General features: G+C 39.0%; 1 protein-coding gene across 2 annotated transcripts in view; it reads right to left on the minus strand.

Annotated features, from left to right (window-relative positions):
- ARMH3 (armadillo like helical domain containing 3) overlaps window positions 1–14,831 on the minus strand; it is a 183,819-nt gene that overhangs the window by 79,961 nt on the left and 89,027 nt on the right. For both annotated transcript variants that reach the window (XM_059398411.1, XM_059398412.1), the window contains exon 23: window positions 4,868–4,943. In XM_059398411.1, coding sequence (XP_059254394.1) covers window positions 4,868–4,943 — 76 coding nt within the window. The remainder of the gene's footprint in view (window positions 1–4,867; window positions 4,944–14,831) is intronic.

The raw sequence follows: 14,831 nt of genomic DNA on the forward strand, positions 1-14,831 counted from the left end.
CAAACAGGAAGAGACAGACAAATTGTTTAAACACAAATAACTCTGACAATTAAAGAACTGGCATGACTAAGCCACGAAAGACAAGTGAAAAGCAAACAGACTGACACTTGAGTAAATTTAGGCCTCTAAGCATGTGGAAGCACTTTGAATTTTCACTGTCACAATCTAAACTCCAAAGAACATTAAAGTCTGCTGCCTTTCTGCTGCCTTTCACCTGCTGGTAAGATACTATGTTAGGGTTGCCATTAGATATACTGCATCCCAGAAGATTCCAAAGACTTAACTTGTAGCTGTCATCAACCACCAAACCAGCTTGAGGTCCTCTCAGCTGTTAGATGTCTGATAATTTCACATGCAACCCAAACATTTTCCAGGGTTATTGAAGAACATACTATAGAAGAGGTGGCTAAGAGTTCATTTACTCTGCCTTAGAATCTTTTCCAGCTGTGACATCAGTACCAATAATCTCTCTAAGAACAGAAGAAAGTGTTGCACACTATCACAGTTTTACTTCTAAGTCTTTGTATACTTTATCCTTATTAATAAGCTTGGTGGCCAATAGTTAAACATCCCATAGTATCCCTGGGAGACCCATGGGTCCAATTTTCTGACAGTTTCTTGTTTTCTAAACCACCCAAAGTTAGTAGTGTCATGGATGCACAACACAAGCTCTTAGAAAAAACTGAAGGAGCGTAAGGCAGCACTCATTACTGCTGGAGTGGATTGCAGACTTGGGCATACCACATTTCACCCTCAGCTAAGAGAACACTAACTCTGAGAAAAGAAACTCCCTATACCACCCTCGTTCAAAGCATCGAAATCTACCTAAAGCAAAACATCTTTCCAGGTTAAGGATAACATCTTAACTTTCATAGAAGGGACAAATGAAGACATACTTAGGAAACATTCTAAGGAAGGCTCAAAATGGTAATCCTAAATACAGTATGGCAATCATTCAAAAAACTAAACAGAATTATCATATGATGCACCAATTCCACTTCAAGGTATATGCTTTTCAAGAGAAGTGAAAGCAGGGACTGGACAGATATTTGTACACCCATGTACAAATAACCAAAACACAATGACCAAAAGTGGTAGCAACCCTCTTGGGATTTCATCAATGGAAGAATGGATTAAAAAAACATGGCATAGGGGCGTCTGGGTGGCTCAGTGAGTTAAGCCTCTGCCTTTGGCCCAGGTCATGATTTCAGGGTCCTGGGATAGAGCCCTGCATCAGGCGCTCTGCTCAGCAGGGAGCCTGCTTCTCCCCCCCCCCCCCATCTCTCTGCCTGCCTCTCTGCCTACTTGTGGTCTCTATCTGTTAAATAAATAAATAAAATATTTTTTAAAAACATGGCATATACATACAATGGGATATTAATCAGCCTTTAAAAGGAAGGAAATTCTGACCCATACTACAAAAGGGATGACTCTTAAATACATTATGCTTCAGGCCAGTATTTTATAGTTAACTAAGTCCCGTCACATATGTTATATAATTCTCACAACTATTTCCCCATGAAGGAATTGATAATCATCATCATCTTCATTTTATAGATAGTGGAAAGAGGTCCGTAGAAGATAAATAACTTGCTCAAGGTCACAAATTGAGTGGTAGAGACAAAAAAAAAAAAAAAAATGTTTTAAAGATTTTATTTATTTGACAGAGATCACAAGTAGGCAGAGAGGCAGACAGAGAGGGGGAAGCAGGCTCCCTGCTGAGCAGAGAGCCCAATGTAGGGCTCCATCCCAGGACCCTGGGATCATGACCAGAGCCAAAGGCAGAGGCTTTAACCCACTGAGTCACCCAGGTGCCCCAAGACAAAAATTTTAAATCCAGCTTCTCTAACTAAAATTTCCATGCTCCTTTCAGTACATCATGCTGACTGTTCTTTTTACCTCCATGGTAGCCTTGGAGGCAACTCAATGGGAGCCATTATGACATGAAAGAAGGAGCCCTGGGGTGCTGGGCTGGCTCAGTCCAGGTGTCTGGCTGGATCAGTCCGTGGAGCATATGGCTCTTGATCTTAGGGTTGGGAATTTGAGTTCTAAGTTGAGTGCAGAGATTACTTAAAAATATACTCTGGGGAGGGTATGTGTTATGGTTTGCCAGACAACAACTGTGGGATTTCCTGCAATTCACAGTATCTTTAAGACTGTTTTCTCATTGGTAAAAAGTATTTTTTTTAAAAAAGTTTATGATACACTCTATGGAGTTTGAATATTGAAGAAGATTGTATATAGGGGCGCCTGGGTGGCTCAGTGGGTTAAGCCGCTGCCTTCGGCTCAGGTCATGATCTCAGAGTCCTGGGATCGAGTCCCGCATCGGGCTCTCTGCTCGGCAGAGAGCCTGCTTCCCTCTCTCTCTCTCTGGCTGCCTCTCTGTCTACTTGTGATTTCTCTCTGTCAAATTAATAAATAAAATCTTTAAAAAAAAAAAAAAAGAAGATTGTATATAAAAGAGCACAAAACTTAGCACTTATTAAGGGAAATAAGTGTCAGAAAGGAAAAAAAGTCACCTGGGTGACTCAGTCATTAAGCGTCTGCCTTCGGCTCAGGTCATGATCCTAGGGTCTTGGGATCAAGCCCCGCTTTGGGCTCCCTGCTCGGAGGGAAGCCTGCTTCTCCCTCTCCCACTACCCCCTGCTTGTGTTCCCTCTCTCGCTTTGTCTCTGTCAAATAAATAGTAAAATCTTAAAAAAAAAAAAAAGAAAGAAAGAAAGAAGGAAGGAAGGAAGAAAGCAAGGCAGAAAGGAAGAAAGAGAGAGAGAGAGAGAGAGAGAGAAAGAAAGAAAGAAAGAAAAAGAAAAAAGTAATCTTTAGCTGGCTTAGCATTACCACTATTTTGCCCTGATCTGGCCTTAGTGTGGTAAGTGACAAACACATTTTCCTGTAATCTCTTGAGAAAACTGACTGGATCTTTGATACATTTTTTTTTTTAAAGATTTTATTTATTTGAGAGAGAGAAAGTGAGAGAGAGCATAAGAGGAGAGAAGGTCAGAGTGAAAAGCAGACTCCCTATGGAGCTGGGAGCCTGATGTGGGATTCGATCCTGGGACTCCAGGATCATGACCTGAGCCGAAGGCAGTTACTTAACGAACTGAGCCACCCAGGTGCCCTTTGATACTTTTGACATATACTCCAAGTCTAATTCATTAGTGACAGTGAAGATGAGCTAATTATTCCCTGCAGCAAGTTCATTAAAGAAATGTGAGGAATGAAAATGAAGGTAGAGGCCTGATGGAGACTTGCAAAGAGAAGAAAGAGGTGATAGTTATAGGCATCCACTCAAAGTTCAGCCCAGTCCTTTCCAGGCTATTCACAAAAAGCATAGGCCAAAAGCTTAAATCAACTGTTTGATGGCCCTTGGGAAGAATAAGGACAGCAGCCAAGTCAGAAGCCACCGAAAGGGAAAGCAACAAAGCAGGAGATAAAGCAAGCATAAAGGAATGTGATCAAGGAAACAGGTCCCAGATGAAAAGGAGCTGCCTGGAAAGCCTAAGTAAATACATGAATAAATAAACACAACATAAATTATATCCATATGAACTTCAAACTCTAGCCCAGAATCTGGAGCTTCTTTCAAACACCCACATTTGTCATACGGCCCTTGGGTCACAAAGGGATATTTGGGAGAAGGCAGTTTGTAATCCCTGATTTTTATAGAAAATCACATTTATCATAAGGCCTTACTACAGTATCTGGTTTATTTGCTAGGTACAGATATGCATTTGTGAGATTTATAAAACTATGTTTGCAGCAAAATGTCTCTGGGGTCAGGTAAGGCAGATTAACCTTCAGTGCAGTCTTGTTAGCACATCTCACCCTTAGGCCCTCTCATTCCAGCTCTCCCAACATACACATTTCACACTTCTCCTTTTGTTCCCAGACGTGCCAAATGCCACTGTAAATCACTATAGGACATTTTACTTCAGGAAAAAAAAAAAAGAGAGAGAGAGAGAGAGAAAGAAAGAAAAAATAAATAAAAAAGGAAGGAAAAGAAAAGAAAGATCTGTAAATAAACATTAAATCCCAGACCTGTCACACATCAGAATCTATACCAAGTTGTAGATGTGCATTACCATCGCTGAGAATGTCTGGCAAGGCTTATATCTGGAGCTAAATCAAGTTTCCCCATCTGTTGGGTTTGCCTCTTCTACTCAAGTTTAATTTTTCAATTGTTTGCAAGAACAATTTAATAAGTGTTGAGAAAATGGGAAATGATAGGCACAAAGGGAACGAGGAATGTAAGAAAAGTCAGCTTGGTATTTCATGATACTGAAAGCACATTCTCTCCATTTACGAACAGCTCACTCCTGTGGGTGTGTGGTATTTCCTCAAGACCCTAAGCCAAACTCCATGTCTGACTTAATTTTATCCAATACATATAGCACTCCGTAATTGCTTTGCTGTTTCATAAGGAACCTAAAATAACTTAGCCCCATGAGCTCCATTTGCCTCTGTTTACCGCAAATAGAAAGAGCCATGTAAAGCAAAACGTCAAAGTTCCAGATCCCCATGAATCATTCCCTGAACTCACAGAGAATGGCAGAAAAAAATTTTTCAGAGAAAAGCTTTCAGATGGCTTATACACAGAAAACACTTTGGCAACAAAGATGCCTGAAAAGGGCTTGCAACCATGTCTTGGTATGAAAATTCTCAGAACAGCACTGTGAGCTATTTCAATATGACAATATGAAAGTCTCATGCACTCCTGCTTTTCTTGATCAAGTACGACATTTCTTCCACTCCTACAGACATCAGGGCTTAAAATAGCAGTGGTGTTCAACACACTCCACTCAGCAAGGTACAATAAACCTCAGGATGAGCCAAGGAATGCTGAAAGAGGTAAGTTCTCATTCCTTACCTGATATTAACCAATGCATGGGTCACCTTGCTAGCTGCTTCTTTCCACTGGCCTGCATTGGTAGAAAGCCTCAGGACTATAAGGAAGAAAAGAAAAAAGATCTGTTAGACCCCCAGTATAAAACACAAAAATAAGGAATAAAGACACATCTCAGAATAGCTTTATTAGAATAACCAGAGCCTACAACAACACTCCATTTAAAACTTCCTCATCTTAGAGAAAAATATAAGGGCTTATTCTCAACTACCTTCACCAGGATTTTTTTTTCTCTAGCTTTTTTTCACATCCTATCAAAATACTCCTCTGCCTTGGGTTCCCCTCCATCAACTCCCTACTAACAGGTTTCCATGCTTAGGTTTTACATTCATTTAAAATCTACATTGAGGTGGTAAGGTAAGATTAACCTGGCAGCCACATTTATCATTGCTCTAATGGCTGATTTAGTGGACGTGGCTGGTTAAGTATCCCCTCCTGCTCCATACTTAACTTTCTCCTAAAGGTTTCAGCTGGGTCAAACAGGGCAAACTATCTTGTCAGATAGAGGACAGTCATGTTTCAGTCAAGGAATAACCTGCTTTAGCTACTATAATTTAACTGTGTGACCTGCAACATGAATCAAGAGGAATAGCCTTCTCTTTTCTGACCAAGTTCTCTCTCTTTTCCACATCCAGTAGTAAAAGGAAAGAAGATGGAAAGACAGAACAACCTCAGTCAGCTAAGAGCTTCAGGACCATACATTACAGTATTGATACCATTTCAGAAAAGAGACAAACCAGCACAACTGCTCCTTGGAAGAGCAAGCACATAGCAGGCACTCCAAGTATATGTTTTTAATGAAGGAATACTTAATAAGAGCCAAGTTTTCTATGTTCCAAGAAGTGAACAAAGTTAGGTTATATAAAAGATAGCAGAGAGATGAGGAAACAGACTAAAAGGAGACAAATAATTGATCTAAGTCATCCAAACAGTTGTAAGTAACTGAGCCAGAATTTGAACCTGAGGGTATGACTCTAGAGCATGTACTTAAGAGTAAATGGTTATGAGTATGAACCCTGAAGCCAACTGTCAGAGCCCAATTCCTGCACTTGCCATTTACCACGACAGTAACAGCAATACTTACATGAAAGGACTCTTATGAAAATGAAATAAATTAATATATATAAACCCTTAGATCAGTGCCTGGCACACAGTAAATGTCGTATATTAGCTATTAGCATTTAAATAAATGGCCTCCCAAACAAATGACTGAATATATCTGAGACTTCTCCAAAGGAAGGAGAAGTAGAGCCTAACATTACATTAAGAAATTAAGAAACGTGTGGGGCACCTGGATGGCTCAGTGGGTTAAAGCCTCTGCCTTCAACTCAGGTCATGATCCCAGGGTGCAGGGATCGAGCCCCGCGTCAGGGGTCTCTGCTCAGCGGGAGCCTGCTTCCTCCTCTCCCTCTGCCTACCTCTCTGCCTACTTGTGATCTCTGCCTGTCAAATAAATAAGTAAAATCTTTTAAAAAAAGAAAAGAAATTAAGAAACGTGTAACCAATCTGCTTAGGAACTTTATACCTGAAAACCATCACTATTCCAGCGAGGAAAAGAAACAGCAGCAGCTAAATCTGAGGGAAGGCCTATGGCTGTAACAGGGAAAGAAAACTCATCTGGCTGCTCTGCATCTCTTCTAGCAATACCTCATTTTTATAAATTCATGTAATTTTATGAAAGAGAGTAAGGAAGCCTTAATAAAACATATTATCAGAACACTGCCTTTCTAATTTACAGGATTTAGGGCAGGGGAAGTTGGTATAGTTCCAAGTCAAAGCTCCTCAGTCTGAAATCCGGTTTCACCCAGTGTATGTGCAAGTTTAATCATGTAATGAAAACAATTGTTTCAGCAGGTCAGACAGATCTTTTCCAACTCAACTGTGAAACTCCTTAGATGTGTTTCACTAGATCCTCCACAAGATCATAAATTCTCTGAGGGTGGGGACCAAAACATTTATGGAATTGAGTTGAATTTTCCTTTCCTTATCTCAGTGAGATATTTAACTCTGTCCATGGATTATTTCTCTGTAACATTCTGTCAGCTCTGTTCCTTAGTGAACAAGAACCAGATGACCTCATCACTGCATTTCCTTTGCAAATGCCATAGGCTTTTACATTCTTTTCCGTTACCAAATTTAAACACAAAATTATTTCAAAATGCCCTAAAAGCCTCAAGCTAAGGTAATCTTTTATGTAGTAAATTATGGTTCACAAAAATAACATAGTACACAGCCATTTTAAAAAGAGACGTAAGTAATAGTAAAAACTGGAAACAACCATAATTTCCATGAAAAGAATGGTTAAATAAACTGAGCCCACACTGTACAAAAAAAGACAGAGAAAGATTTAAGAAAATTACAAAAAAAGAATATTTTATGACACATGTTTTAAAAAACACAAAATAGAAGGATAACATGATTACAACTATGTAAAATTATGCATACATGTAGGCTAATATACAACAATGAAAACAATCACAGCACTAGAAAGATTATAAATTTTTTTTATCTTTTCCATTTTGATTTTTCTTTTTCTTTAGTATTTATAATTATCTTTCTTTTTAATAAAAAAAAAACACTTCAAAATATGGTATCATTTATGGTTCAGGGCAGCTCCTTTGGAAGTCTTCCTACTCAGCAGACTTCACTGCACCAAATTAATGTCATCAGAATATTAAATGTGGGGGTGGGATTATGGACATTGGGGAGCGTATGTGCTTTGGTGAGTGCTGTGAAGTGTGTAAACCTGGTGATTCACAGACCTGTACCCCTGGGGATAAAAATATATGTTTATAAAAAATAAAAAATTTAAAAAAAAAAGAATATTAAATGTGTGCCTTCATCAAAAGTGTTTCAGTGAGCCTTCCTCCTCTAGCCAAGACAGAAGAACAAAACATAATTTACCCTCCTACCTTAAGTGACTGGACAAAACAGATGAAACAACAACTACCAGACATTGGACAACAGGCATATTCAACAGTGATCCCTGAAGAAAAAAAACAAGGTGAGCCCTACGATTACCCCAGCTTACTGCATGGAGAAGTTTCTAGCCTGTGGGGCAGGAGGAGGAACCTATATAGAATACAGAAATCTTGCCAAGCCAAAGACATAGAGATCAACACTTGGAGAGGCCAAGGTACCTAGAATTTGTGGGGCAGAGTACTGTAGAAGAAGGAGTAAAAAACAAAGAACTCTGGAGGTCTACAGAAGGGTCATCTTACATCTTTTTTTTAAAGATTTTATTTATTTATTTGAGATGCACAGAGCGAGAGAGAGAAAGAGAGAGAGAGAGTGCGAGCAGAAGGTAGAGGCAGAGGGGGAGGGACAAGCAGACTCCCCACTGAGCAAGGAGCCTGATGCTGGACTCAATCCCAGGACCCTGGAATCATAACCTGAGCCAAAGGCAGACATTTAACCAACTGAGCCACCCAGGCATCCCCTACATCTTTTTTTGAATACTGATCTGCATATATAGATCAAAGAGGAAAATACTCAGAGCTGGAAACAAAGAACTATTAGAAAGGAAAAGAAATTGTTAAGCTCACAGAGGGCTCCACAAATAAAATAATTTGTTTTTCCCCCAGCAAGTGTAGAAAGACTTACTCATATCCTGGTTGTCAAAGTCTGCAGATGGGTACTACGTTAGCAATGGGGCCAAATTAGCCTACATTAAAGATGGCTCTCAACCTCCCCTGACAACCCTTAAATGCAAACCTGAAAGGATAAAGCTGATTTCCAAATAACATAACCACATTCTAGAACAAAGTTTAACATTATATAAAATAACAAAATCAAGCACTAACAATATTAAAATCACAATGTCCAAAATTTAAAAATTACCAGGCATTCAAAGCAGAAAAATAAGACCAAATAGGCAAGAGAAAAACCAGTCAATAGAAACAGATCTAAACATGAAGGAAGGGGCGGCCTGGGTGGCTCAGTGGATTGAGCCGCTGCCTTCGGCTCAGGTCGTGATCTCAGGGTCCTGGGATCGAGTCCCGCATCGGGCTCTCTGCTCAGCAGGGAGCCTGCTTCCTCCTCTCTCTCTGCCTGCCTCTCTGCCTACTTGTGATCTCTGTCTGTCAAATAAATAAATAAAATCTTTAAAAAAAAAAAAATGAAGGAAAATTAGCAGAATTACCAAAAAAGGACATTAAAACAACTGTAAATATGCTCCGTATTCTCAGGAAGATTGAGGAAAATAAAAATACAATGAGGAAAGAAACAGACACATTACAAAGAAGTCCAAACAGAACTTCTAGGATAGAAAAAACCTGAAATGCACACTATACTGGATAAAATGAATTAAGATTAATGAGATAAAAAGCATATTAAAAAATACAGAAGAGGCATCCAAATTCGGAAGAAAGAAGTAAGTTGTCACTATTTGCATATGACATGATATTATATAGAGAAATACTAACAACTCCACCAAAAAAATTCTAATTAGAACTAATAAATGAATTCAGTAAAGGGAGCCTGGGTGGCTTAGTCAGTTAAGTGCCGGCCTTCAGCTCTGGTCATGATCTCGGGGTTCTGGGATGGAGCCCCACATTGGACTTCCTGCTCGGCGGGGAATCTGCTTCTCCCTCTACCCCTCCCCGCAACCTGCACGCTCACTATTAAATAAAATCTTAAAAAAGAAATGAATTCAGTGAAGTAGCAAGATACAAAATTAATACACAGAAATCACCGTGTTTCCATTCACTAATAACCAATGATAAGAAAGAGAAATTAAGAAAACAATCCCATTTACAATAGTATCAAAAACAATAAAATACCTAGTAATAAATTTAACTTAAGAGGTGAAAGACCTGTACTTTGAGAACTATAAGATACTGGTGAAAGAAATTGAATATGACATAAATAGATGGAAAGAAGGGCGCCTGGGTGGTTAAGTGGGTTAAAGCCTCTGCCTTTGACTCAGGTCATGATCTCAGGATCCTGGGATTAAGCCCCGCATCAGGCACTCTGCTCAGTGGGGAGCCTGCTTCCCCCTCTCTCTCTGCCTGCCTCTCTGCCTACTTGTGATCTCTGTCTGTCAAATAAATAAATAAAATCTTAAAAAAAAATAGATGGAAAGATATAACATGATCATGGATTGGAAGAATTAATAATCTTAATCTACAGATTCAGTTCAATCCCTATACAAATACCATTAGCATTTTTCAGAAATAGAGCAAATAATCATAAAATTTGTATAGAACCACAAAAGACCCTGAATAGCCAAAGCTATCTTGAGAAAGAAGAACAAACCTGGAAGTATCATGCCACCAGATTTCAAACTATACTACAAGGCCTCAATAATCAAAATATCATGGCAGTAGCACAAAAACAGATACACAGATCAGTGAAACAGAGTAGAGAATCCAGAAGTAAACTCACGTGTATTCATCTATGGCAAAGGAGTGAAGAACATAAAATGGAGAAGGGACAGTCTCTTCAATAAATGGTGTTGGGAAAACTGAATAGCTATATGCAAAAAAAAAAAGAAACTGGACCACTTCCTTACACCATATACAATAAACTTAAAATGGATTGAAGACCTAAATGTAAAACTTGAAACCATAAAACTCCTAAAAGAAAATACAGGCAGTAGACTCTTGGACATCAATCTTAGCAATATTTTTTTTGGATCTGTCTCCTCAGGCAAAGGGGAAAAAGGAAAAAGAATCGAGATTACATCAAAATAAAAAGCTTCTGCATAGAGAATGAAGGAAAACATCAACAAAACAAACCTACTGAATGGGAGAAAACATTTGCAAATTATATATCTGTTAAGGGGTTAATGTGCAAAATATATAAAGAACTCCTACAACGCAACACCAAAAAACCAATCTAATTAAATAACGAGAAGAAGACTTCAAAAGACATTTTTTCAAAGAAGATGTATAGATGGCTAATAGACATGTGAAAAGATGCTCAACATCATGACTCATCAGGGAAAAGCAAATAAAAATCCACAATGAGATATCACCTCACCTGTCAGAATGGCTAGTAACAAAAAAACAAGAAATAACAAGCATTGGCAAGGATAGCATGTGGAGAAAAGGGAACCCTCGTGCACTGTTGGTAGGAATGTTCACCATGAAGAACAGTATGAGGGATACTTTAAAAATTAAAAATAAAAACTACCATATGATCTAGCAATTCCACTTCTGGGTATTTATCCAAAGAAAACCAAAACGCTAATTTGAAAAGACAGGTACAACCCCCCGTTCACAGCAGTATCATTCATAATAGCCAAGACATAAAAACAACCTAAATGGCTATCAATGGATGAATGCATAAAGAAGTTGTGGTATATGGGGCGCTTGGGTGGCTCAGTGGTTTAAGCCTCTGCCTTCAGCTCAGGTCATGATCTCAGGGTCCTGGGATCGAGCCCCACATCGGGCTCTCTGCTCAGCGGGGAGCCTGCTTCCCCCTCTCTCTCTGCCTGCCTCTCTACCTACTTGTGATCTCTCTCTGTCTATCAAATAAATAAATAAAAATCTTAAAAAAAAAAAAAGAAGTTGTGGTATACACACACACACACACACACAATGGAATATTACTTAGCTATAAAACACAAGGAAACCCTACTATTTGTGACAATATGGATGGACCCTAAAGACTTATTCTAAGTGAAATAAGTGACACAGAGAAAGACAAATACTGTACGATCTTACTTATACATGTAATCTTAAAAACAAAACAAAACAAAACCCATAAAAAAAGAGATCAATCTTGTGGCTACCAGAGACGGAGGGTATGGAGAGGGAGAATTGGAGGAAGGTAGTCAAAAGATGCAAACTTCCAGTTACAGGATAAAGAAGATAAATAAAGGATATAGGGACGCCTGGGTGGCTCAGTTGGTTAAGTCACTGCCTTCAGCTCAGGTCGTGATCTCAGGGTCCTGGGATTGTGTCCCGCATCGGGCTCCTTGCTCCACGGGGAGCCTGCTTCTCTCTCCACCTCTGCCTGCCGCTCTGCCTACTTGTGTGCGTGCTCTCTCTCTCTTTCTCTCTCTGACAAACAAATAAAATCTTAAAAAAAAAAAAAAAAAAAAGGGATGTAATGTACAATAGGAGAATTTAGCTAACACCACTGCATAATATACAGGAAAGCTATTAAAGAGAGTAAAATCCTAAGAGTTCTCATCACGAGGAAAAAAAATTTTTTCCTTTCTTCCTTTTTTCCTTTTACTGTATCTATTTGAAAAGATGGATGTGAGCCGAACCTCTTCTCTATATATGTAAATTAAACCATCATTCTGTATGCTTTAAACATCATAGTGACGTGAGCCAATTATTTCTCAATAAAACTGGGGAGGGGGATGAAGGTGCAGTGCCACTTCTAGCATGGCAGAGTAAAACCCACTACAGCCTTTCTCTGATTATAGCCCAAAATCCTGTATTAAATATAAAAAGTAACTACCTGGAGGCTCTAAAATTAAGCATAAGCAGACATATTATAGAAGGGAGTCAAAACTTGGAGAAACACCCACAAAAGGAGTTTCAAGTTGCCTTTTCTGCTATTTTTCTTTCAGGCTTTCACAGGGATGTACAGGGGAGAAGCTGGAGAGACGACCAAAATTTCAATAGAAACTTCACCTTTCTGTAGACAGAAACCAGGAAAAGCGGCTTCTGCTGGTCAGAGAACAGCCTGGACAAACCAGAAGAAAGTCTTCCCCTAATTCTGTATATAATAGTTGCACAATTCTCGGGCTTATGCCTGAGCTAAACAAATATGGAACAGAGATAGGAGCAGCAAAGCAAAAGCTTTAGGAACCGAATGGATATTTGGTGGGGGTTTTGTGTGTGTGTGTGTGTGTGTGTGTGTGTGTGTGTGTGTGTTTGTTTGTTTGTTTGAGAGGGAGAGAGAGAGAGCAGGAAGGGGCAGAGAGGGAGGGAAAAAGAATCTGAAGCCGACTCCATGCTGATTGAGGAGCCCCACGTGGAGCTCCATCCCACAAACCCAAGATCATGACCTGAGCCAAAAACCAGGAGTCAGACCCTTAACCAACTGAGCCACCCAGGTGCCCCTGAATGGATATATGAATCACAGTCCAAGTCTTGACTAACCCTTGAGTGGTACATGTGTGGACCACAACCAAAGCAGCACATAAAGTCTCTGAGAACTGAACTGGTATTAGAACCACAAGTAAAATATATATTATGTAAAGTAAAAATAAAAAAAAATTCACTAGATGGGCTTAAGAGCAGAATGGACTGACACAGAAGTCAGTGAACCTAAAGACAGAACAGTAGAAGCTATTAAGTAAGAAGAAGGGGGGAAAAAAAGGGAGAAATCAAATAAGGTTTCAGGAAAGAGTGGGACAATATCAAAAAGCCTAACATCTGTGTAACTGCAGTCCAAGAAAAGGGAGAAGGAAGAACGTGGGGCAGAAAAATTTTTGCAAAGAAGAACGGCCAAAAACTCCCAAATTTAGTGAGAGTCAAAAAGCTCAGCAAATCCCAAACAGGATGAACTCACAGAAAAACCACGCCTAGACATATCATAGTCAAACTGCTAAAAGGCAAAGATAAGGGAAAAACCTAAAAGAGCCTACAGAAAAACAGCACATTATAAACAAGGAAAAAAACGATTAAAATGACAACAGACTTATTTTCAGAGACCACAGAGACCAGAAAAAGGAGAATAACATTTTCAAAATATTTCAAAATACTTAAAGAACTTGTGGCACCTGGGTGGCTTAGTCGTTAAGCCTCTGCCTTTGGCTCAGGTCATGATCCCAGGATCTTGGGATCGAGCCCCAGACTGGGTTCCCTATTCAGCGAGGAGCAAGCTTCTCCCTCTTCCCACTCCCCCTGCTTGTGTTCACTCTCTTGCTATGTCTCCTCTCTCTGTCAAATAAATAAATAAAACCTTAAAAAAATACTTAAAGATAAGAACCTATCAAAAGATAAGAACCTAGCAAAAATACCTGAGAAATGAAGGAAAAGTTTTAAATCTTACCATGAGAGGTCCTGCTCTAAAAGAAATGCTTTTAGAGCATTTCTTTAGAAGGAAATTTCTTTAGAAGAAAATTAGAATCTTCTGGAATAAAAAGAGCAATGGAAATAGAAAATATCTAGGTAAATATAAAAAACTTTTTCTCTCTGAAATTCTTTAGAATATGGATGATAGCCCATATTCTAAAGTCCATATTCATAGGCAAAAATTATGGAGTGTCTGGTAGAGTTTTCAATGTATATAGATGTAATACATACAACTATAACATCAAAGTAAGTGTGGGGGGTGGTGATTATGGGACACTATCTAGTATTAAACTGTTATATTTTATTGAAGTGATACTACACTAGGGGTGCCTGCGTGGCTCAGTCAGTTAAACGTTTGACTCTTGAGCTCAGCTCAGGTCTTGATCTCAGGGTCATGACTTCAAGTCCCACACTGGGCTGCATGATGGGCAATAGGCATTGATCCTACTTTAAAAAAAAAGTGAAGTGATACAGCACTAACTGTAAGTAGCCTAGGAAAGGTATAATGTATAATGTAACCCTAGACCTGCTAAAAATACACAAAGAAATATAGCCAAAGCCAACTGGAATATTATATGTATATGTATATGTATATGGTATATGTGTATGGATCGTAAATGTATATGGTTTAAATACTGAATGAGAGAAAAAGACTGTCACACTGGATAACAAACAAGACCTAACTACAAGCCCTGTACAAGTCAGCCACTTTAGGGGCACTTGGGTGGCTCACTCAATTAAGCAAAGGAATCTGATCTCAGTTCAGGTCTTCATCTTAGAGTCGTGAGTTCAAGCCCAGCACTGGGCTCCATAATGGGCATGGAGCCTACTTAAAAAAAAAAAAAGAAAAAAAAAAGCCACTTTAAATATAAAAATATAGATAAGTTAATAGTTAAAGGTAGAAAAAGATAAACACATAAACACTAATCAAAAAAGAAAAACCAGTG

Source organism: Mustela nigripes, chromosome 4, assembly GCF_022355385.1.
Source record: "Mustela nigripes isolate SB6536 chromosome 4, MUSNIG.SB6536, whole genome shotgun sequence".
NCBI lineage: Eukaryota > Metazoa > Chordata > Mammalia > Carnivora > Mustelidae > Mustela > Mustela nigripes.